Source organism: Salvelinus sp. IW2-2015, linkage group LG6.1, assembly GCF_002910315.2.
Source record: "Salvelinus sp. IW2-2015 linkage group LG6.1, ASM291031v2, whole genome shotgun sequence".
Taxonomy (NCBI): Eukaryota; Metazoa; Chordata; class Actinopteri; order Salmoniformes; family Salmonidae; genus Salvelinus; species Salvelinus sp. IW2-2015.
In genome coordinates this window covers 5,889,803-5,913,928 of record NC_036845.1, presented here as the reverse complement: position 1 = coordinate 5,913,928, position 24,126 = coordinate 5,889,803, and the positions used below count along the sequence as shown (strand labels likewise).

The 24,126-nt window shown below is 45.1% G+C and overlaps 2 protein-coding genes across 2 annotated transcripts in view; one reads left to right on the top strand and one right to left on the bottom strand.

Annotated features, from left to right (window-relative positions):
• The window catches only part of lars2 (leucyl-tRNA synthetase 2, mitochondrial), a 47,731-nt gene extending 31,548 nt beyond the window's left edge, over positions 1-16,183 (top strand). The window contains exons 13-21 of the mRNA XM_024147118.2: positions 266-364; positions 3,027-3,164; positions 3,424-3,527; positions 6,404-6,586; positions 6,794-6,963; positions 9,074-9,151; positions 9,227-9,338; positions 13,272-13,399; positions 15,798-16,183. Coding sequence (XP_024002886.1) covers positions 266-364; positions 3,027-3,164; positions 3,424-3,527; positions 6,404-6,586; positions 6,794-6,963; positions 9,074-9,151; positions 9,227-9,338; positions 13,272-13,399; positions 15,798-15,977 — 1,192 coding nt within the window. The 3' untranslated portion in view covers positions 15,978-16,183. The remainder of the gene's footprint in view (positions 1-265; positions 365-3,026; positions 3,165-3,423; positions 3,528-6,403; positions 6,587-6,793; positions 6,964-9,073; positions 9,152-9,226; positions 9,339-13,271; positions 13,400-15,797) is intronic.
• The window catches only part of znrf2b (zinc and ring finger 2b), a 261,841-nt gene that overhangs the window by 15,283 nt on the left and 222,432 nt on the right, over positions 1-24,126 (bottom strand). The window lies entirely within an intron of this gene.

Sequence of the window (24,126 nt, the reverse complement as noted above, 5' to 3'; positions counted from 1 at the left end):
TGTCACTTCGAATAAGAAACGGTGATTCAAACCAGCTAGCTACTGTAGCTGCATGACAAAATATCCACTAAGACTTGAGCCGTGTCATATTCAATCATTATACTGTTTTTGACATTTGGAGTYATATCTCCCTCCAGCGATATCTCCTTCCTGCAGAAATTAGGTTGAAGCACTAACTGTTACATTTGATGCAGTGTTTAAATGCACTTTAAATAAAGTTTGTTCTGATTCTATTTGACCTCTCTCTCCTGTTGTGTCTTGTCAGGTGTAAAGGGCCGGCCAGAAGGGAGACCGACACCATGGACACGTTTGTGGACTCATCCTGGTACTATTTCAGATACACTGACCCCCACAACCAAGACAGGTGAGATACACTGACCCCCACAACCAAGACAGGTGAGATACACTGATCCCCACAACCAAGACAAGTGACCTGGGATTTTCTCTTCCTCTGTCTGTAGTATCGCTCTCTGTTTGTCTTATCTATCTTCCTATCCCCCCAAAAAATAGAATCTCTACTTTTAAATCACAGTACCAGGTCCTACAACATGAAAGAGGGATAGAGAGCGGGAGAGGGAGTGTTGTAGGACCTGGTACTGACTGATTTAAAAGGAAAGATTAGAGATTATATTTTTTGGGACTGTTCCATAATGAAACCGCAGTAGAGATAAAATTCACCTTAGGTAATCTACTCTCCACGAGTGATGTTACAACTGTTTTGTAGACAACGAGAATTTAGAGAAATATTACAAATGTAATATGCATTGTCCATTTAATCACTGACAAATGTTTTTTCCACTCACTCATCAGCACACCCTTTTACACTTCCTCTCAAACAGTCAATTTCATACACATACAAACACGCACGCATACCGTTAACTTGTATTCCCTGCTGATGGAGATTATAAACTCCTGGCCGTTAGCTGCTGGGGCGGTGGCGATACCCAGAGCTTTAACAAAAGAGATTAATTTCCCAAAGGCAGGACTTGTCTTTCCTTCAATGACCTTGCTGGGTAAATCCATTTAAATTCAATCACTTTTTGACAGCACCCCTTTTGATTCGAACAAAACCTTACATACATATTAGCCCATTTGTAGAAGTGCTCAGAAAGTGACATTTTGGATCTGAATGCCCAAACAGTTGCGATAAAGATGCTCAAAGTTGACTCATTGTTGTATATGGCACAATACCAGGAGACATCCAAGTCTTCATCATTGGTAAAGATAAACAGTTGAGATTGATATCATTTTAATGCTTACAAACAGGGTTGTCAAACTATTTTATAATTTATGGAATTCTTATTTTTTTATTTATTATTATAATTTTTGGGATATTCACATATTTTGTATTTTAGACCCTGTTTAACATCATCTGAAGTTTTTTGTGTTGTACCCGCCATCGGTTGAGACACAACATGCTCTTGAATACAGGATGGGTGTCATGTTTTGGCTGATAAATGTACTAAAATGAGCGGTCATCTTTGTGGTAGTAATTCATGTTAAAATGTCAATTCAATTCAATTTCAATGGTGTACCAGCTAAATTGCAGTGGTCTGAAGAAATTGGTCCATTCTATGAATTCTATTTCTATGATTGAAATGAAATCCACCATTTATTAGTATTATTATAGTAGTATTCAAGAGTATGTTGTGGTCAACCAATGGCTGACACAGCACAAAAACCTCAGATGATGTGAAATATGCTCTGAGCTACAACGTACAGTGCCTTCGGAAAGTATACAGACCCTTTGACTTTTTCCACATTTTGTTACGTTACAGCCTTATTCAAAAATGTATGAAAAAATAAATAAATCCTTATCAATCTACAAACAATACCACATAATGACAAAGCAAAAACAGGTGTTTAGAAATGTTTGCAAATGTATAAAAAAATCTAAAACAGATGCCTTATTTACATAAGAATTCAGGCCCTTCGCTATGAGATTCGAAATTGAGCTCAGGTGCATCCTGTTTCCATTGATCATCCTTGAGATGTTTCTGCATCTGCTTGAAACAAATCAAAATGGATGCTGTCAAAAATGGATTGAATTCAAATGGATTCACCCTGCTGTAACGCTGCTTTAAGAGGGTGCTGGCCTCTCCCTATTTTATTTCTTAGCTGGACAGATTATACCAGAACTGAAAAAGCAATTAAACTGTTTGCGCATCCTGTTGGCTTGCTGTGGCCTGGGCTGAGGTTTTGGTAGGGTGGGGGCCACCAAGAGGTTTGTGTGTTTGTGTGTGTGTGTGCGCGGGTGTGCGTGTGCATGTCTTTTTGGCCTGACACCAGGATACAGGGAGGGTAGGTCATTTTCTGCCCAGTGAGTCTAACTCGCTTAGCCAGTTCAATTATCCTGAGACATCATCCACTGGCAGAGAGGACTGTGTGTACTGTGTAAGGTGACACACACACACACACAGAGTGATATAGCATTATCTAAGGAGCATTGGGAGTTTTGAGCCGAGGTACAGTGTTTTCCCAGCCGGCCAAACTAACATCTTCCATCCTCTTCCTCATTGTTGTCTGGTGACTTGGTCAGATCTACAACCAGACAATTCCTATCTGAAGGATCTATCTGAGAGGGAGGGTTACCTCTCCTCTCTGAGCTCTGATTACTCATCATCAGGATGTACATTTATGTTTGTGTCTATGTGTGTGTCTGTGTGTGTGCGTGGGTGTGTGTGTGCCTTCAGGAGGATGCCCCTCGTCTGACTTGTGGGATAGATGTTATTATGGTAGCTACCTGTGCAGCCTGCATAAGGCCCAGGCTGCCCCCTAGAGGATATATCTACACATAATATCAAAGACCAGACACTTTACACATGATGTAGTCGTATTTACTATAACAGCTTCTATAGTTGAGCTACTATATTGGTGAATCCCTTCCCATGATTATTATTCTCTCACTATACTGTAAAAAAAAAAGTTTCAAAAATAACAAATAGACAGAAAACACCAAATATAAATTGGAGTGATAACAGTTTACTTCACTCAAACTAACTTGTGCCCCCCTCTCTACATCCCAGGCCTTTTGAGCGCTCCCTGGCAGACCACTGGCTTCCTGTGGACGTGTACATTGGGGGGAAGGAGCATGCTGTTATGCACCTGTACTATGCACGCTTCCTCAGTCACTTCTGTAGGGATCAGGGCCTAGTGGGACACAGGTACAGCAACTATTGTTCACTTGTTGATATCAATAGAACTATTGTGCCAAAAGGTTGTACCCACTTAGGGGTGAATCCTAACTTCCAATGAAACTGAATTTTTACTTAGTCTCCCATTGACATCAAGTGAAAATGTCCACTTAAAAGTAAGTGGAAGCTAACTGAAGAAGGCACCATTGCCAAAACGTCTTTGTAACGTTTGTATAATTATGCCCTGCAGAAATAAAATGTAAAAAATGTATGTGAATGTCCAATCCAGGGAGCCTTTCAAGAAGCTGCTGGTGCAGGGCCTCATCAAGGGCCAGACGTTTAGAGCTGCAGACAGCGGACAGTACCTGAAGAGAGACGATATCGACTTCACAGGTGGGCACAGCAGGGTGGGAACTTTACACGCCTGCAGTCACAGGTTAGAGTTAGTAGACATCCCTCACAGATGGATTCCTGAGGTTTGTTCAAAGGTTTTTCCTTGTCAGGTCCTAGAAGAAAGAATGGAGAAGCACCGTCTTAACCCTTAGCCTACAATTTCTGCGTCCCCGTAGAAATCAAATTAACATAATCAAAAAATACCCATGAAAATATTTCTGTTTAAGCAAGAGATATTGCCCTTCTGCATCTGTGGTGAAAGGTGGTTTTGCTACAGCGGTGTTTGTCAGACCATGAGACTTCCAGAAAATCAGTCTTCTCACAAAAACGTCTGTAGCATCCAAACAGTAAAGCCTAGAAACTTTTATGACCATTCTAAGATGAGACTCTCACGAACACAGTGGTGTGCTCCCTTTTGCTCTAGGACGACCACAAGCCTCACAAGACTCATCTGAAGTCGGTACAGCCTCCTCTGCCAACTTCTCTCTGTAGCGTCCGAACGATTTGGGCTACACGCTAATGTGTGCGTGTGTGGAAAGCTAACACGTCTGTGGAAAGCTGAGAGACTTGTCTGAAGGTCCCCGGTACCAGTTTAACACATTTCTGGAAGTACAGTATATGGAGGTGGTTGAGTTCCTAAAATAAGGGGATACAGTGTCTTCGGAAAGTATTCAGATCTTATTCTAAAATGGATTAAATAAATTAAAATCCTCAGCAATCTACACACAATACCGCATAATGACAAAGTGAAAACAGGTTTTTAGAAATGTTAGCAAATGTATTAGAAATAAAAAACAGGACCCTTATTTACATAAGTATTCAGACCCTTCACTATGAGACTCGAAATTGAGCTCAGGTGCATCCTGTTTCCATTGATCATCCTTGAGATGTTTCTAGAACTTGATTGGAGTCCACCTGTGGTAGATTCTATTCATTGGACATGATTTGGAAAGCTACACACCTGTCCATATAAGGTCCCACTGTTGACAGTGTACGTCAGAGCAAAAACCAAGACATGAGGTTGAAGGAATTGTCTCTAGAGCTCCGAGAAAGGATTGTGTCGAGGCACAGATCTGGGGAAGGGTACCAAAAAATGTCTGCAGAATTGAAGGTCCCCAAGACCACAGTGGCCTCCATCATTCTTAAATGGAAGAAGTTTGGAATCACCAACACTATTCCTAGAGCTGGCCGCCCGGCCAAAAAAACTGAACAATCAGGGAAGAAGGGCCTTGGTCAGGGAGATGACCAAGAACCCTCTGGTCACTCTGACAGAGCTTTAAAGTTCCTCTGTGGAGATGGGAGAACCTTCCAGAAGGACAACCATCTCTGCAGCACTCCACCAATCAGGTCTTTATGGTAGAGTGGCCAGACGGAAGCCACTCCTCAGTAAAAGGCACAACCCCCCGCTTGGAGTTTGCCAAAAGGCACCTAAATAACTCTGACCGTGAGAAACAAGATTCTCTGGTCTGATGAAACCAAGATTGAACTCTTTGGCCTGAATGCCAAGCGTCACGTCTGGAGGAAACCTGGCACCATCCCTACCGTGAAGCATGGTGTTGTCAGCATCATGCTGGGGGGATGTTTTTCAGAGGCAGAGACTAGGAGACTAGTCAGGGTAAAGGAAAAGCTGAACGGAGCAAAGTACAGAGAGATCCTTGATGAAAACCTTCTCCAGAGTGCTCAGGACCTCAGACTGTGGCGGAGCTTCACCTTCAAACAGGACAACGACCCAAGGCACACAGCCAAGACAACACAGAAGTGGCTTCGGGACAATGGCCTTGAATGGCAGGACTTGAACCCGATCTAACTTCTCTGGAGAGACCTGAAAATAGCTGTGCAGCAATGCTCCCCATCCAACCTGACAGCTTGAGAGCATCTGCAGAGAAGAATTGAAGAAACTCCCCAAATACAGGTGTGCCATGCTTGTGGTGTCATACCCAAGAAGACTCAAGGCTGTAACCTTTGGCAGCAACAAATTCCTGATTTAAAGGGTATGAATAATAATTATTAATATAATTATATTTCTAAAAACATTATGGGGTACTGTGTGTAGTTTGATGAGGGGGGGAAAAACAATTTAATACATTTTAGAATAAGGCTGTAACCTAACAAAATGTGGAAAAAGTCAAGGGGTCTGAATACTTTCCGAAGGCACTGTAAATACCTGATCTTGCTTGTATCTCTCAGATATAGGACAGACACATCAGAACAAAGTTCCTTTTTGTTTTTTTACTATCTCTTGTTCCATGTAGTGACTCATTCACTGCGTTTCTATTGGCTAATAGCTAGCAGTAATGCATTAAAAAAAATATATAATATTTTTTTGATACCTTCTTAAAATTCTAAATCAAATAGCTAAATGATCCTTGGTATCTTAAAACAATTCCCCCACCCCCGTGGGCTAAGACAGGGCGTAGACTCCTAGACTAGAGGGTTAAAAGCCAGATCTTTCTCAGAATTTTTTTGTGGCTTTTTTTGTGTGGCTTTTCTCCTCTTCCCGTTGCTTGGCAACTGGGTAAACACGGACACTGGCTCCGTTCATAGAGGTGAGGCTTTATATCACTCTCTGAGGGCTTCCACACTGGACACACACACAAATGAGTTCTAGCTCTGAGTAAACAGACTGATCAAGGAATTGACTGAAAGATCGTTCTGTCTGTTTCTATCTGTCTGTTTCTCAGGAGGCTTTCTTTAAAAACTATTTATCTTCTACTGTCAGTATTTGCTTTTTACATGTACCTGCAGGCAAATCTGAAATGGCACCCTATATTGTGCAGTACAAAAGTAGTAATAGAGTGCCATTTCAGACAACGGCCAGTATGCTGGAGATATATAGAGGTGTCCAGTGCTAACCATTGCCTTGTCCCCCGTGTCAGGTGAGGAGCCGGTGCAGGTGGGTAGTAAGGCCGGGCTGCAGGTGACGTGGGAGAAGATGTCCAAGTCGAAACACAACGGCCTGGACCCTCAGGAGGTGGTGCAGCAGTATGGCATCGACACTGTCCGTCTTTACATCCTCTACGCTGCTCCCCCTGAACAGGACATCCTCTGGGACGTCAAGAGTGAGTTACACGCACCCTGTGACCCCAACCCCCACCTCTACCCAACCAACAATAGACTGTGGCATAGCATTATTTATTTTGCAGTCAAATTACTGTATGTTGTGGGGGAGTTTAATTAAAAGGTTTTTAATGGTCCAGTACGGATGTTTATAATGTGTTTTGGCAGTCTTGTCTGTGGTGTAAAGTGTATTTGTGTTGTCCCCTCAGCGGACGCTCTGCCCGGGGTACTGCGATGGCAGTCTCGTCTGTGGGGGCTGGTGACCAAGCTGAGGAGTGCTCGGCAGGATGGGGACGTCCCCAACCCCTCGTTGCTGAAGAGGAAGGAGCAGGCAGACGCCAGGAAAATCTGGGAGAACAAGAACTTTGCCGTGGAACAGGTAGAATTTCCACGCTACATATCAACACCCTTAGAATGTTACTGAACATTCCTAAACGCAGAGAAGTCTTGTTTTCATTATTCTATTGTTTGTGTTGTACTACCCACCTTTACCAGTAGGTGTCACTAACTGCAGTCACTGTAGATGACTGAAACTGCCTTATCATGCTCAGACATTATACCTGAATATGTAAATTCATTGAACATTTGTATCATACAGGTCTTCTTACGTGTGACATCTGAAATGGGTATTTGTCATACCAGTATTAGTCTCTCTCTTATGTTCCCACTGCAGAGCTTGTCATCAAATGTTCAATTAGTGCTGCAGGTTTCACTTATAAAAARAAAAAAAARAAAACGTATTTTACCTTTATTTGTGGTGTGTGAATATTACACTGGAGGCCTCCCGAGTGGAGCAGTGGTCTAAGGTACTGCATCACAGTGCTAGCTGTGCCGCTAAAGTCCAGGCTCTGTCGCAGCCGGCCGCGACTGTGAGACCCATAAGGCAGCACACATTGGCCCAGCGTCGTCCGGGTTAGGGGAGTGTTTGGCCGGCAGGGATGTTCTTGTCCCATCGCGCACTAGCGACTCCTGTGGCGGACAGGGCGCAGTGCACACTGACACGGTCGCCAGGTGTACGGTGTTTCCTCCGACACATTGGTGCGGCTGACTTCCGGGTTAAGCGGGGATTGTGTCAAGAAGCAGTGTGGCTTGGCTGGGTTGTGTTTCGGGGAGGACGTACGGCTCTCGACCTTCGCCTCTCCCCAGTCCGTACAGGAGTTGCAGCGACGGGACCAGATTGTAACAACCAATTAGATACCACGAAATTGGGGATGAAAGGTTTATTTTTATTTTTATTAAATAATATACAAATAAGAAAAGATGATGACGCTGTGTTAACTATAGCACCTTATCGTATTCCATGAGGAATTATAGGCTACGTCCATACTGTGCATTTTAGCCTCAGCGTTGCATAACAGGAGAAGCTGCTGTTGTCATTTCATCCTGGGATCTATATAGTAACCTGAGACCACTCTCAGGTCTGAATGGAAATTGATTTGATATCCAATAGTGACGCGTTCACACTTTTATAAATAGCCGTCTTCTGTTCCGACTCCCTCAGTGTGGCCGGTGGGGTTTGATTCAGAGTCCGTGCTGTTAAAGGGCCCTGTGCGTGTGCGCGTGTGTATGACCCGGCCCACCCTAAGCCCCCCCAAAGCCACGGCCATCCTTTGATCCACCCTCTGACTTTGACCTTCTCCCAAAGGCCCGTGCCAAAAAGGGTTCTCTTTCCCAGAAGACTTAACTGTGGAATGTTCACATGCACAGCCTTCTTGTTTTTAAACACAGTGTGAGCCAACCAGTTATCAGAACCATGTATAGTGATGACATCGAGAAAAAGCTTTTATCCTCTGGTCCTATTGTTGTTTTCCATTCATCACCATGAACCATCACAGGCAGCTGGGAGGTCCTCCCTGATACTATCCCTTACCACAGGGAAACATTGTTCTAGAGAGAGAGAGACAACACACAACCACACACACACACACCACACACACACACACACACACACACACACAACACACAACAACACACACCACACACACACACACACACCACACACACACACACACGTGAGCGAGAGAGGACACACACACACACACAGAGAGCGAGAGAGACCACACACACACACACACAACAGAGAGAGCGAGAAAGACACACACACACACCACACACAGAGAGAGCGAGAGAGGAGACACACACACACACACACACACACACACACACACCCACACACACACACATAGAGAGAGAGAGAGAGCGAGAGAGCACAACACCACACACAGAGACACACACACAGAGAGAGAGACACACACACACACAGAGCGAGAGACCACACACAACACACACACACACAGAGCGAGTGAGACACACACACACACACACACACACACACACACACACCACAGAGAGCGAGAGAGAGAGACACAAAGAGAGAGAGACACACAGACAGAGACACACACAGAGAGAGGGGACACACACACACACACACAGTATGACAGTATGGCTGGATATGATGCCACTGTGACCAACCTGTCTTGTGTTTCCAGGTCACAGGTCACTTCACAGAAGACTTCCTCCTGAATGCAGCCATCTCTCGACTCATGGGACTCACCAACACACTCTCTGTGAGTAGATACCGTGTGTGTGTGTGTGCGTGTGCGTTCAATCTGACCTCTGACATCTTTCTCTGTCACTCTCAGAACGTGTCGTCTCGCGTGCTGCAGCACAGTGTGGAGTTTGAGGAGGCTCTCGCCACGCTGTGTGTGATGACCGCTCCCATGGCCCCACACCTGGCCTCCGAACTCTGGGCAGGTGGGCCACACACACACATTGTGGGAATTAATGAATGAATGAATTAATAATGGACAATAATATGAATATTTGTTTTCATCAAAAGATGAATGATGTGTCACATGATGTGGTGTCACATGTGTTGTCATGTGAGTGTTTCTATGATGATCCCATTCCAGAGAGGGAAAAGGAATAGTCTGCTACACTCCTAGTGAGACAGAGACTGACTGGAGAGGAGATGAGAGGACCGTCTGGAATGATGATGTGGGTTTGGAAAGAATCCAACAGGAAGTTACCTCAGGGTGKCATGTTGATGGGGCCTCTTATCTAACACACACAACGCTCTGCAACGCCCTGGTGATGTCATCACAGTCCATTGAGATAATTTGTTTGTGTGTGGTGTACCCATGTGAATACTTCAAGAATCTGAGTTGATGAACCAAAATAGGCATGAAAAGCTATGCAAAGTCGAGGTCTATGAGTTCAGTACACAGTAATTTCACAGGAATCTCCTCCAGAATGTGATTGTGACTAAATATCCCCTGACCCAAACTGAGAATCCCCAGCCCTATCACATGAACAATGTAGCTGATGCTGAGTCAGGACAAAGGTTGACCCATGTGATCTGATGGTATAAAAATAGCCAGAAGAGGAAGTGTGCCCCCGCACTGTCCAGTAGAACATCCCCCTATTGTCAAATACGCAGAAACAAGCCCTCTCTTGAGGGACTGGGGGCTGGTGCTAGGGGGTTGGAAATAGGGGCTGTGGGGGCTGGGAGTAGGACTGGTAATCTGGGGCTGGGAGGATGGCGTGTCGGGAGTAGGGCTGAGGGGACTGGGGCTGACTAGGATTATCTGGGGCTGGGGGCTGGCGTGTCTGGGAGTAGGGGGCTGGGGACTGGGGTGGAGTAGGACTGTAATCTGGGGCTGGGAGGATGGCGTGCTGGGTGTAGGGGCTAGGGGACTGGGGGGCTGGGAGTAGGAGCTTGAAGGCTGGAGTAGGATTTGGGGGTGGAGTAGGATGGTAATCTGGGCTGGGAGGACTGGCGTGCTGGGAGTAGGGGCTAGGGGACTGGGGCTGGGAGTAGGACTGGTAATCTGGGCTGGGAGGACTGGCGTGCTGGGAGTAGGGGCTAGGGCACTGGGGGCTGGGAGTAGGAGCTGAAGGCTGGGAGTAGGATCTAGGGGGTGGGGGCTGGGAGTAGGACTGGTAATCTGGGGCTGGGAGGACTGGCGTGCTGGGAGTAGGGGCTAGGGGACTGGGGGCTGGGAGTAGGAGCTTGAAGGATCTAGGGGGCTGGGTGCAGTGGTGGGAAAAAGTACCAATTTTCATACTTGAGTAAAAGTAAAGATGCTAATAGAATTACCAAGTAAAAGTGAGTCACGCAGTAAAAATTACTTGAGTAAAAGTTTTTGCTTTTTAAAATATACTTAAGTATCAAAGTAAATGTATTGAAAACATACTTAAGTACACAGTAATAGAATCATTTCAAATTCTTTATTTTAAGCAAACCACACGGCACAAATTATTACTGTGTGTGTGTGTGTGTGTGTGGTTGTGTATATACACAGTGGGGAGAACAAGTATTTGACACACTGCCGATTTTGGCAGGTTTTCCTACGTTACAAAGCATGTAGAGGTCTGTAATTTTTTATCATAGGTACACTTCAACTGTGAGAGACGGAATCCAGAATAATATTGTATGATTTTTAAGTAATAATTTTGCTTTTATTGCATGACATAAGTATTTGATCACTACACCAGTAAGAATTGGCGTCTCTCAAAGACCTGTTCGTTTTTCTTTAAGAAGCCCTCCTGTTCTCCACTCATTACCTGTATTAACTGCACCTGTTTGAACTCGTTACCTGTATAAAAGCACCTGTCCACACACTCAATCAAACAGACTCCAACCTCTCCAAAATGGCCAAGACCAGAGAGCTGTGTAAGGAATGAGGGATAACATTGTAGACCTGCACAAGGCTGGGATGGGCTACAGGACAATAGGCAAGCAGCTTGGTGAGAAGGCAACAACTGTTGGCGCAATTATTCGAAAATGGAAGAAGTTCAAGATGACGGTCAATCACCGCTCGGTCTGGGCTCCATGCAAGATCTCACCTCGTGGGCATCAATGATCATGAGGAAGTGAGGGATCAGCCAGCAGCTACACGGCAGGACCTGGTCAATGACCTGAAGAGAGCTGGGACCACAGTCTCAAAGAAAACCATTAGTAACACACTATGCCGTCATGGATTAAAATCCTGCAGCGCACGCAAGGTCCCCTGCTAAGCCAGCGCATGTCAGGCCGTTTGAAGTTTGCCAATGACCATCTGGATGATCCAGAGGAGGAAATGGGAGAAGGTCATGTGGTCTGATGAGACAAAAATAGAGCTTTTTGGTCTAACTCCACTCGCGTGTTTGGAGGAAGAAGAAGGATGAGTACAACCCCAAGAACACCATCCCAACCGTGAAGCATGGAGGTGGAACATCATTCTTTGGGGGATGCTTTTCTGCAAAGGGGAGGCGACTGGACCGTATTGAGGGGGGGATGGATGGGGCCATGTATGCGAGATCTTGGCCAACACTCCTTCCTCAGTAGAGCATTGAAGATGGGTCGTGGTGGGTCTTCCAGCATGACAACGACCTGAAACACAGCCAGGGCAACTAAAGAGTGGCTCGGTAAGAAGCATCTCAAGGTCCTGGAGTGGCCTAGCCAGTCTCCAGACCTGACCAATAGAAAATTTTGGAGGGAGCTGAAAGTCCGTATTGCTCAGCGACAGCCCCGAAGCCTGAAGGATCTGAGAAAGTCTGTATGGAGGAGTGGGCCAAAATCCCTGCTGCAGTGTGTGCAAACCTGGTCAGAACTACAGGAAGTATGATCTCTGTAATTGCAAACAAAGGTTTCTGTACAAATATTTAAGTTCTGCTTTTCTGATGTATCAAATACTTATGTCATGCATAAAATGCAAATTAATTACTTAAAATCATACAATGTGATTTTCTGGATTTTCGTTTTAGATTCCGTCTCTCACAGGAAGTAAAAGTAAAAGGTGTAAAATATCAAGTCAAGTAGAGATACCCCATAAAACGACTTAAGTAGTACTTTAAAGTATTTTAACTTAAATAATTTCCACCTGGCTAGTAGGAGCTAGGGGTGGGAGTAGGAGCTAGGGGGCTGGGAGTAGGAGCTAGGGGGCTGGGAGTAGGAGCTAGGGGCTGGGGAGTAGGAGCTAGGGGGTGGGGTAGGAGCTAGGGGGCTGGGAGTAGGAGCTAGGGGGTGGGAGTAGGGCTAGGGGCTAGGGGGCTGGGGAGTAGGGGCTAGGGGTGGGAGTAGGAGCTAGGGGGCTGGGAGTAGAGGCTAGGGGGCTGGGAGTAGGTGCTAGGGGCTGGAAGAGTAGGGGCTGGACTGGATTACGGGGCTGGGAGGAGTGGGGACTGGAGTAGGGGCATGGAGGAGTGAGGCTTTTTGGGAAAGGCAGGAAAAGGCAAATCCTCCAGCTGATAGCCACAGGGAATCTGAGGGATGAACATGGACAAATAAACTATGTGTGTGTGGTTCTCGCTTGCTTTCTCTTTATCTCTCCCTCATAGACGAAAGGACTAGAGTAAGTTAATATCCTTCATGGAAGCCCCTGTGGATTCCCCCACATTAGCGTAAGGAGGCGGTGGGTGGGCAAACAGAAGGACTGTTGTTAATCCTCAATCTGTAGGGAGCTCTTGACAGCTTTCCTGTAAAGCTTCATAGAGTTTTGAAAAGTTATGAATGTCCCCTATTACATGAGGCATGACCATAGAGATCACAGTGGTGAGATGGTCAGTCAGTGAAGTGAAGTTTTGTAGTGGCTGACACTTGGAGCGTCTAGGCTGGGTGTCTGTAAAGTACAATAAAGGGCTATAAAAATCAAATTTGATTGGTTGATTGCTAGTTTGTGACTTGTTGTCTTCCCCTCCATTCAGGGCTGAGCCAGGTGAGGAACCCCCTGAGCCCTCTCCTCTCCCACGGAGGAGACGTGCTGCAGCAGCCCTGGCCCACCCCAGACCCTCTGTACCTGGAGACCCCTGACACCCTGGAGCTGGTTGTACGGGTGAGGCTGTCAAACTCACACTACCACCCGGTACTCAAGGGAAAGGGGGATACCTAGTCAGTTGTACAACTGAATGCCTTCAACTGAAATGTGTCTTCCGCACTTTATCTTGGCCAGGTCGCAGTTGTAAATGAGAACTTGTTCTCAACTTGCCTACCTCGTTAAACAAAGGTCAAATAAAATAAAATAAAATTATTAACCCAACCCCTCTGAATCAGAGAGGTGCGGGGGGCTGCCTTAATCGACTTCGGCGTCCGGGGAACAGTGGATTAACTGCCTTGCTCAGGGACAGAACGACAGATGTTTACCTTGCACTTTAGAGACTTCTGCCCTATGTACATAGTCATTGAACACTGGTCACTATAATGTTTATTGTTCTGAAATCGTATTGCTCCGAAATCATTTATTTGGATCGCTGAGAAATAAAGCTAGTTGATGACTTACTTTATAGGTACATACTGTATTCTCAACATAGCTCATCCATATAACTACTGCTGTACATACCTTCCTACTTATTTTTTACTTTTTTATTTTAATTTTATTTATTATTATTTATTTATTTTTACTTACTTTATTGTCCCCATGGGGAAATTTTGTTGCAGTGTCATGTACACATTTAAAGTGGCGTTAAATACAAAACAGGATTGACAATACAACTTTCAATAACAGTCACGCACCAATAAATAAAATAAAATTTWAAATTTAAAATTTAAAAAAGAAGAAAAGACTAGCCTGCTGGCCTTACGTATGTTGTTCATACTGTCTATGCACATCACGTGTTTATATTCCGAACTATGACATGCTCGTTTCTTCTTGTTGGGGGGGATTATTTGTGTGTTTGTGTGTTAGTGTTGTACTGTTAGAAACTTACTCCACTTCTGGAGCTAGAAACACAAGCATTTCCCTGCACCTGCTTTAACATCTGCTGATCTGTGTACGCAACAAATAAACATCGATTTGATTTGACACACACACACACCTCTCACACACTCAATCCCCTTTCACTCTCACACATGCCCATACACATGCCAAGGCACACACCCCTACAGAAAATGATACAGACTGAAAGAAAATAGAACTCCCACACACTCACAGGCATACTCTTGTGTAAATACTCAAAATTGCACTCGCACTCCCTTGAACCAAAACAGCCATAGCCCCATTCATGCGCTCACTGTCTGTAATTTACACAGAGCCTATGATCATATGGCTTGAGAGGGAAAGTGTGTGTGTGTGCGTGCAGCCCAGGATGCCTAGGCAATCAGCAGGCAGTCCAGCTGTGATGGGCGGGGTCACAGAGCCAGCTGCTCAAAGATCGAAGTCTCTGAGAGAGCCCTGATGGGGGGAATCGGAGTCCTCACACACACACACACACACACACACACACATGTCTAAACATTGACTCCGATAATGGATAATAGCCAGCTAAAGACTGCGCTCATCTGAAGTAGATGGTTTCCTCCTCTCATGGCCTGTCCCACGAGGGAGCTGTAATCCTTTCAAACACACATTAAGGACACACAACTGTTTACCTTTCCACGGTACACGATCATCCCCCACACACAGACACACAAACGTATACTATTTCTCCCATTGATCCTTTGGCACCTGTATGATGATGCTGGTGTTGGTTGGGATCTGGTCTGAGGCCCTGATGTGTTTCCCCAGCCTAGCGGTGCTAACCTCAATCTCACTGGGACTCTGACAATCTGAGGCCTTGATGTGTGTTTCCCCAGCCTAGCAGCGCTAACCTCAATCTCACTGGGACTCTAATGACAGACTGAGGCCTGGGTTTGGCCCACAGAGCAGGCCAACACACACACACACGTGCACTCTCTCTTTCGCTCTCTCTCACACACACACAAAAGTGCACACATGCACTGATTAATTATGAGCTTATCTTAACACACACAAATATACAGATACCATACACACACACACATAATACACACACTCATAATTGGGAGAAAGCTTAGGCTTGACCCAAACAGACACACACTGATACACAAACATACAAAGACTGGAAATGAGGAATAAAGGTTCCTCCTACTCAGCTGTAGAGGATCTGACTGCCCAGCCCATTTTCACCACAAGCTGGTTGTTTTTAGACAGCTCAGGTTACACACACAGTTTACTGAAAGGAGTGGAGGAAAGGCATATGCATGTTCTATAGTCCCTGATGTAATTCGAGCGCTTCCGATGCAGCCACAGCCTCCACTAAGAGTTGTCTCAGTCAGTGTACATTATTTAATGTGTCTGGACCAAAGTTTGCTCTCACTCAATGTTAACTAGTGATGTGGAATATTTTATGGGAGGAGGTCAAAGTAATCAGGTTTGTGCTCTTAACCTTTTGGGTTTTCTCTCCTCCTCCCTTCCATCTCTCCCTTTCACCTCTCAGATCAACAACAAGGTGTGTGGGACGGTGTTGGTGCCTCGACAGGTGGCCCAGGATACGGAGCATGTACAGGCGCTGGTTCTGGGGAGCGAGCTGGGACAGCGTCTCCTAGGAGACCGGACCATCAAGAAGGCCATTCTGTCCCCTAGGACCGCCCTCATCAACTTCCTCATAGAGGAGTGACCACTCAATCCTGGATGCTGATTGGTGGACTGTCGTGTCAATCAGAAGACCGCAGCCACTCACAGACTTGAAGGCGGGGACATCATGTGAACGGAGGGATGAAAGACTATTTATTTGAAAATTAAAACAATAACTAGTATGAACAGACATTTTTGTTTAAAAAAGAAAAACATCTTTAGGATGTGAATAAAATGATATATTTTGCATTTGGTCTGATCTTTTGTGAAATGTATAAAGCTGAAGATGAAAGTGTGGTGTTTGTGCTCACACAGTATGTGCTATAGAACCTACAGAACATAGTGCTGAAACTAGCATCATGAAAAGCTGATGAGTGAAATGGGACATCCGCCTGTCAGTTGTGATACCAGGAATCATACAATGAAACTGGAAGTGTTTTCAGACTGGATTACATGTGTATCACTTTCCCCTTGTCACCATGGTGACACCAGACTCTACTCCAGTGCAGAGGGTTGTTTTGCAATCTGAAGTCACCTTGTTAATATACGGTCATGCATAGTTACGAGGTGATATGGCTCCAGTGTGTCTCTAACATCTCTCCCCAGCTATTCAACAGGTGAGTGAGGGTTAAGCCACGTAGAGTCCACTGATAAATACTGATATTGTGATGTGATTAGGTCCCACTCATGTTGGCCTCTCCATCAGTGGCTTCCAGTTCGAACAGAAGTGCTGATGAGCATTCCAGAACCAGGACCTCTGGCCTCAGTGGGAACACAATCACGTTCCATTCAGAACACTAATTCCATAACCACACAGAACTTCATGTATGTTGTTGAGACAGACTGCAGCAGGGACAGGGACAGGGACAGATAAGACAGGGATCAGGACAGGGTGAGTCAGCCAGACCAGAGAACAGACTGAAAGGTGTTGATTCCAGTCTGTAACTGTCGTTACGAGAACATAGAGGAATTTGACTGGCGTCTGGAATCACAGCTGGTATTCTGGTCTGACTGACGATGCCATCAGTGTATTGGCCAATGGATACAGGTTGCGGCTGGGTTGGATTGATGAGGTCATAGGAATGGGACGGAGGTACATGAAGTGAAGAGGACACAAGATATTTGAATCCAGTCTCCCCTTACCACAGCCCATTCATTACCGGTCATTAACATCATCTATCAGTGAGCCACCTCATGGCTTGTAAATGGGACTCTCCTTCACAACATTTATAACTCCCCTTCCCTGTCATGTATACCCCAGTGACTGAGCACAGAGTCCTCTGTCTAACATCTACTGACTAGACCCATTACTGGTTCTAAGTGAGTCACTCAGATCATGTTGCTGGCAGGACATTTTATTCCACTAGCAATTAAAAGGGTCCACCACAAAATGGACAGCTCCTTTCAGCAGGATTAGACATGCATTCTGAGTAATCAGGAAGTTGTCATTTGATTACTGGACTCTATGTGATGTGCCAGTCTCAAGAGCAGTCTGTCAGTACCCATCTCTTGTTCCATCCTGACCTTCTATGGTCCTTTTAGGTGAATTGTATAGCCTTATGTCTGTTTTGATGTTACTCCTTTTGGCTCCTACTGTGTGAATGTTCAAGGTGACATTGTATGTATGTAATTGATACACAGACCTTATAATGTATGGTCTGAAACTCTGGGTCAGCTCAGAGAAGGAGAAGCCTGTCTGTCATTCTATTATGATGTTGTTTTAGATTTGACAAGGTCGGACAGTGTGAAATGTGATCCGGTGGAACATTTAAATTACAGGGAATAAGGGAGACAGATTAATATAGGGGAAGGGGGAGATGTTTGCTTTTAAAGAATGGCAGAGGCTGAGCAGTGTACTATAGGAAGCCTTTCTGCCTCAGTGAGCCCCTGACCTTTGACCCAGAACCCCTGGACATTCCATGTGTATCTCTGACCATCAGGTGGACAGGAAATTACTCACAGGAGAGACAGAATAACAGGAAGTTAGAAAAATGACCAGGAATTAGGGGAGGAGCTAAGGACCAGTGGCACATTTAGAAAACAATTCCCCCACAATCCTTGAAGTAGTTGCAGCTGATTTGACCGAATTGGCTTGGTGAAAGCGTTTTCACTCGATTTTAAGTTGGATACTTATTAGCTGATAATGACTGGCTGAGATACCCTAATGGTGCAGTTGCGAGCAGTAATAACCAGGTGTTATCCTAATGTTGCAGTAATGTAGTCAGGCTGATGCGAGGGAGAGCTGTGACACACTGGTCTGGAAAGGACAGGAAGCCGTTAGTGCAGAAGGTGGCTTGAGCTTTGATTGGTTCTCTCAAACAGTTTTTTCCCCCTGGGGGGTTGAAAACTCTCATTGTTTGGATTTGAAAATCCAACAGTTGTATTGGAAGGGGGGCGGGGCTCGTGGGCTGTGTGTAGCTGCCCATGTGGGTGTTTGAGTGAGAAACACAAAGGCCAGCCAATCAGTAAAAAAGCACAGCCCCCTTCATTATCGACGCATCATGAAAATGACCCAAGCTGAACTGAGTACTTTATTTATTTTTTAGTTGACAGACACCATAGCTGTCTTATGAGAAGGTTCATACCTGTTTTGTTCTCATGGTGTTGCAAATGAAATAACAGAACCCAACCTGACTAGTACTCTCTTTACTGGTGTTGTCATCAGAGAGAACAAACTGGAGAGAAAGGAAAGAGAGAGCGGGACAGAGAGGAAGATACATTCTAGCTATCCTCATTCAGTCCTATCAGTGTTTCTCTTTTGGCACATGTGGTGTGTTTTGTTTCACACTGCTGAGGCATGACTCAGGGCTGTGTGGGATATATGAGGGAGATGGTTGTGAATCGTTATCAGCCACTTGATTCCCTCCCCTTCTCTCTCACGGTGTTGTTATTGCTCCTTCACCGTTACATTCTCACTCTGGATCCACAAGTGTTCTAGCCTGGAATCCACACTGAATATCACACAAATGTAGTGAAATGGACACACTTGCTAGCCAACTTCAGCAGTTTTCTCATGGTGTTTTGAGCTCCCTGCCCACTGCCTTCGTGGAGTAGAGAGACACTAAGCAGGTTTCCATTGACCCAGGTTTATTCGACAAAAGCACTGTAAAAAAATATATAATAATCATTGCGACATCTGTAATGGAAACTGCAGATATAGAAATGTTTAAAGGTCGAAAACATTTTTATCCTTTGACAGGGGTGGATTTATTTTGTCTAACTTTTTTAAACAAATGATGAAAACGCTGTTTTTAGAATAAATGTTCATTGACGAATAATTCTGAAGGTACGCGGGGCACGTGATGTCATCGCGTAGCATAACTATAAACTCCACTCCACATTTAATTCTAAATGCCTAGCCAAATGCTTACTAAACACATTTGCTTTGCAGGACAAGGATTGTCCTGATTTTCAAGACTGCTTGAATTGCTTCGCTTTGATTTTCTGGTTCGCCGGGAAGTTTCACCATCCAATTATTTCAGATCTGCACAATGGCACAGACCATGGCGATATGTGAGCACATGAGACATTAGAATATGGCAAATATAGTCACTTATTGCATTCTATCCATGCTGACTTTCGCGGGCTACCTAGACTTGAAACAGGTGTCAGGACATATGGGCTGTGGCAATTTTATTTTTGCGCAATTTGCCTAAATGGGCAATGGAAACACTTCAACCACTACATTTGTATTGGACAATATAGGTTATTTCATGATTATTTTGTTGTTATGACGTCATTACATCCAACTGTTTTTATCGACACACAAGATAGTTAAATGGAAAAGCACCCTAGCAGGCAATTGTCGCATCTATTTTCTATGCAAACTTTCTAAATGTCGACAAAAAGTCTCTAGATAATTTAATGGAGACATAGTTAGTGTCTCAGAGGAAGGTTTGTGACAGTAAATAGTGATAAAAAAGTCAGTTATTATTTTATGCTCACATAAATACATTTCATTGCCCAGTTATCATACAGTATATTGACACAGTTCAGACCAAAATTCCCCTGAACACACATTTAATTGTGTTAGCAATAGCCCCCGAGACATTTGACACCTTCATCAGCGCAGCTGTTTCCATGGCTACTGTAARTCATTAAATAGGCAACAATATTCCTCTGTAACTCAACTACCAGAGGAAGACCACAAACCTAGCAGCAGGCCCTCTCCAGACTTACAGAAGGCATACATTAACATAGTCTTTAATGGGTTTGAAAGTTTCCCCCGCCCCATGCTTGACTTGGTGGAAACGCAAGGGTGGAGTATGAAGGCTAGTCACACAAGCATTCTCCATTTCACTAGGCTGATCCCAGCCTGCTTAATTGTTTGAAAGGGATAAAACATACTAGCCTGGTACAACCAGACTGATCTGGCAAGCCTTATATATAAGCTCACCAAATCATTGTGTGGTTGTACAAGGATAAAAACATACAGGAGCTGGCTAATTTTCTCAGAGACTGAACTAAATCGGGTAATTTGGTAGTCCCAGGATATATTGTCTATGCCTCCATTGCATAATGAGGCTTGTCTGTTATATTTAATTGTTTTGATGATAAAGCTAATGCATTGGTATGTCTGGTAAAGGACCACATTAAGCCACAGTTATTCTGTTGTTTACCTCTCCATAGCAACACATCACTTGGAGCAGGTTGGCTCAAGTTCTTTTACATTTACATTTAAGTCATTTAGCTGATGCTCTTATCCAGAGCGACTTACAAATTGGAAAGTTCATACATATTCATCCTGGTCCCCCGTGGGGAATGAACCCACAACCCTGGCGTTGCAAGCGCCATGCTCTACCAACTGAGCCACACGGGACCTTCCAAATTCCAATTTCATGTTTTTAACTGTACATTGGTATTTCATATTTTTAAAATGTGCATACATTATGAAATAAGGTCTCAGTTCTATTGCTAATTTCACCTTTTCCAAATGAAAACGTAACAGCTCTGTTGTTGCCAGTGGCGTATATTCATGGACGCCAAGGGAAGCCAGGTTTCCCCCCAAAAAGAATGAGTCTCTGTGTTTCATCATTTTCCTTAAATTCGCAAGAGGCTGAATGTATCTCACCGGAGAAAGCATCCGAGCGAGCGAAAAAGTCCCCCTTTGTCTCTGTATGTGTAGCTCATCTATCTGATGCTGTCTGGTCAAAAAGAGTATGACATAAAATAATAGCTAATCAGAGTTGCGCTAAACTGACTGAGCTCAACTGTGAATAGTCCTGGCGCACCAAAAAAAAGTGTCAAGGGAAGCCAGTTTGGATTTGGCTTCACACCAATCACATCACACMGAGAGCAAAATGTAATTGACAGAAACAACTTAAATTGTTGCATCTCGTTATGTTGTTGTCCTGATGGCTAGCTAGCTACTGTAGATAAAATTGTCCCTTTCCTAAATTAGCCATGGATGGATATAGGGATTTGGACTTGAGGTTTTMCTTATTTCTCCATACTGGCCAATGATTATAATGGTAATTCTGATCCAACCAAAAATTCATACATTGTGCCCCTGGCCTGAGAGGATGGAAGTTGAATATGTAGCTAGATGTAGTAGGCTAATGTTAACTATCTGGCCCTTTCGTTCTCCATGAAAGGAAGTTAGGCTAGCGAGCAAGCATTTTAGCCAGGTAGTCTAGGACAACAAAAACTAAAACCATGTACTGTATGACAGTCATAGACCATTTTGTTAACATGAAAAAGTGGAGGATGGCATTGACATTTCTCTACAAGTAGTGTGAGCCGACATGTTTTTTCAACTTGCACGAATGCACGCACGCACACACACACACACACCACACACACACACACACACACACACACACACACACACACACACACACACACACACACACACACACACACACACACACACACCACACACACACACACACACACACACACACACAAATCAGAACCATAGACAGCCAAATCCTATTTACCTTACATTGATTGGACTAAATTGTTTTTGGTATCTTTTAGATGTCACTGTATTAGACTAAGCAGAGGTGATTTGATGATGTTGAAATGTTGATGTTAAAATGGTGCTGGAATAGTGAAGGCAGCTCCTGTTTTCTTTGGGACTTTGCGGTAACTCTCCGTGGTTCTAAATCAATAGTTGTTTAGTTGTCTGAAAATTTCAGAAACATTAACTTGCTTAACCATGCTGTAGGTCTTATAACTGTTTGTTACATGCAATATGCTTTGTGGACTTCACCGGACAGAGGTTGCTCTCTGGTTTTGTGGTGAAACAAATGTGTTGTTGAATTTATTTTGCCATTGTGTCTTCTTATTGTCTTGGCCTTAGGCGTATATTTCACGGTGTTAAGGCATATGAACTAACAGGTTATAGAGCAAACAACCAATTATGGCTGGGCTTCCCCAGTGATTTTACCCAGAAATTGTACCATTTGCTGGAAAGGGAGAGCTCTGCCTTAATAAATATCCATATTCTAATTGTTAGAGCTGATTAATCCGAGCAGTAAAACAACATGATTTTCTCCAACAAGATTTCCATCACAATCTTAATTAGCTCAAAGTAGTGCCTGCCTATTGTTGGTGGGTATTTGCATGAGAACATTATAAACAAGTGTACTAAGCTCCTTTTTGAGGATGACTGTTTGTGGTGACCGTTTCCTAAATAGTGTACAGATGGTTACTGACTGTGCCTTGTAAACATTCTGTTTTGATTACATCACAGCCAGCCACCACTCTCACAGTCTCTATCCTTCTACGTATACAGCTCGGCTCCACAGACAATGGGATTCATACACAGTACTTAAAGTCCCCACCAAGGACACAGAAAAATACAGATGTGTCCCAATTTGTCAGTTTGAGAAAGACCCTCCCTGTCACGCCCTGACCATAGAGAGCTGTTTATTCTCTATGTTGGTTGGKGCGTGATAGTGACTAGGGTGGGTCATCTAGGTGATTAATGGTTTATGTTGGCCTGGTATGCTTCCCAATCAGAGACAGCTGTTTATCGTTGTCKCTGATTGGAGATCATATTTAGGCAGCCATTTCCCCTTTGTGTTTCGTGGGATCTTGTCTACAGATAGTTGCCTGTGTGCACACCAGTAGCTTCACGTTTCGTTCAGTACTTTGTTGTTTTTGTTCGGTGTTCATTTAATTAAAAGAAAATGTACGTATACCACGCTGCACCTTGGTCCAATCGTTACGACGATCGTGACAGAAGATCCCACCACCAAAGGACCAAGCAGCGTGGCCAGGAGGAGCAGGGATCCTGGGCTCGGGAGAAAAGTGAGTGGAGGACATCATGGGGAGAGAGATCCGGTGCGGGGCGAAGTACCCACCTCGCTCGCAGATACTTCATCCTCCATGGCAGCTCTGGTGCGGGATCGTCGCTGGAGGCTCCGACCGCAGACCGTCTCAGGAGATTCCGGACAGCGGACCGTCTCAGGAGGTTCCGGACCGTGGATCGTCTCAGGAGGTTCCGGACCGTGAAACGTCGCCGAAAGCTCTGGACCGGGAACTATCGCCGGAAGCTCTGGACAGGGAACTGTGCCGGAAGCTCTGGCCCGGGAACTGTCACCGGAAGCTCTGGACCGGGAACTGTCGCAGGAAGCTCTGGACCGGGAACTGTCGCCGGAAGCTCTGGACCGGCAACTGTCGCCGGAAGCCTCTGGACTGTGGAGGCGCACTGGAGGCCTGATACGTGGGACCGGTACAGGTGGCACCGGGCTGATGACACGCACCTCAGGGCGAGTGCGGGGAAGAGCACAGGACGTACTGGACTGTGGAGGTGCACTGGAGGCCTGATGCATGGGACCGGTACAGGTGGCACCGGGCTGATGACACGCACCTCAGGGCGAGTGCGGGGAGGAGGCACAGGACGCACTGGACTGTGGAGGCGCACTGGAGGCCTGATGCGTGGGACCGGTACAGGTGGCACCGGACTGGTGTCACGCTCCTCAGCACGCCCGTCTGCAGCGCTCTCAACGCGAGCACCTCTCTCCAGAATCTTGCGTCGAGCTCCTCACTCGACTCCCTGACTGGCTCTGGTTTACCCCTCGGCTCCGCCGACCACTCCTTGTTCCCCCCCCCCCCCAAAAATTTTGCCTCTCGGGCATCTGTCGTGGTTGCGACTCCCGGAGTCGTCGTTGATCTCCTTCGCTGCCTCCGCCTGCTTCCATGGCAGGGTCTTGTCCCCTGCCATAACCCCTCCTGTCCCATGA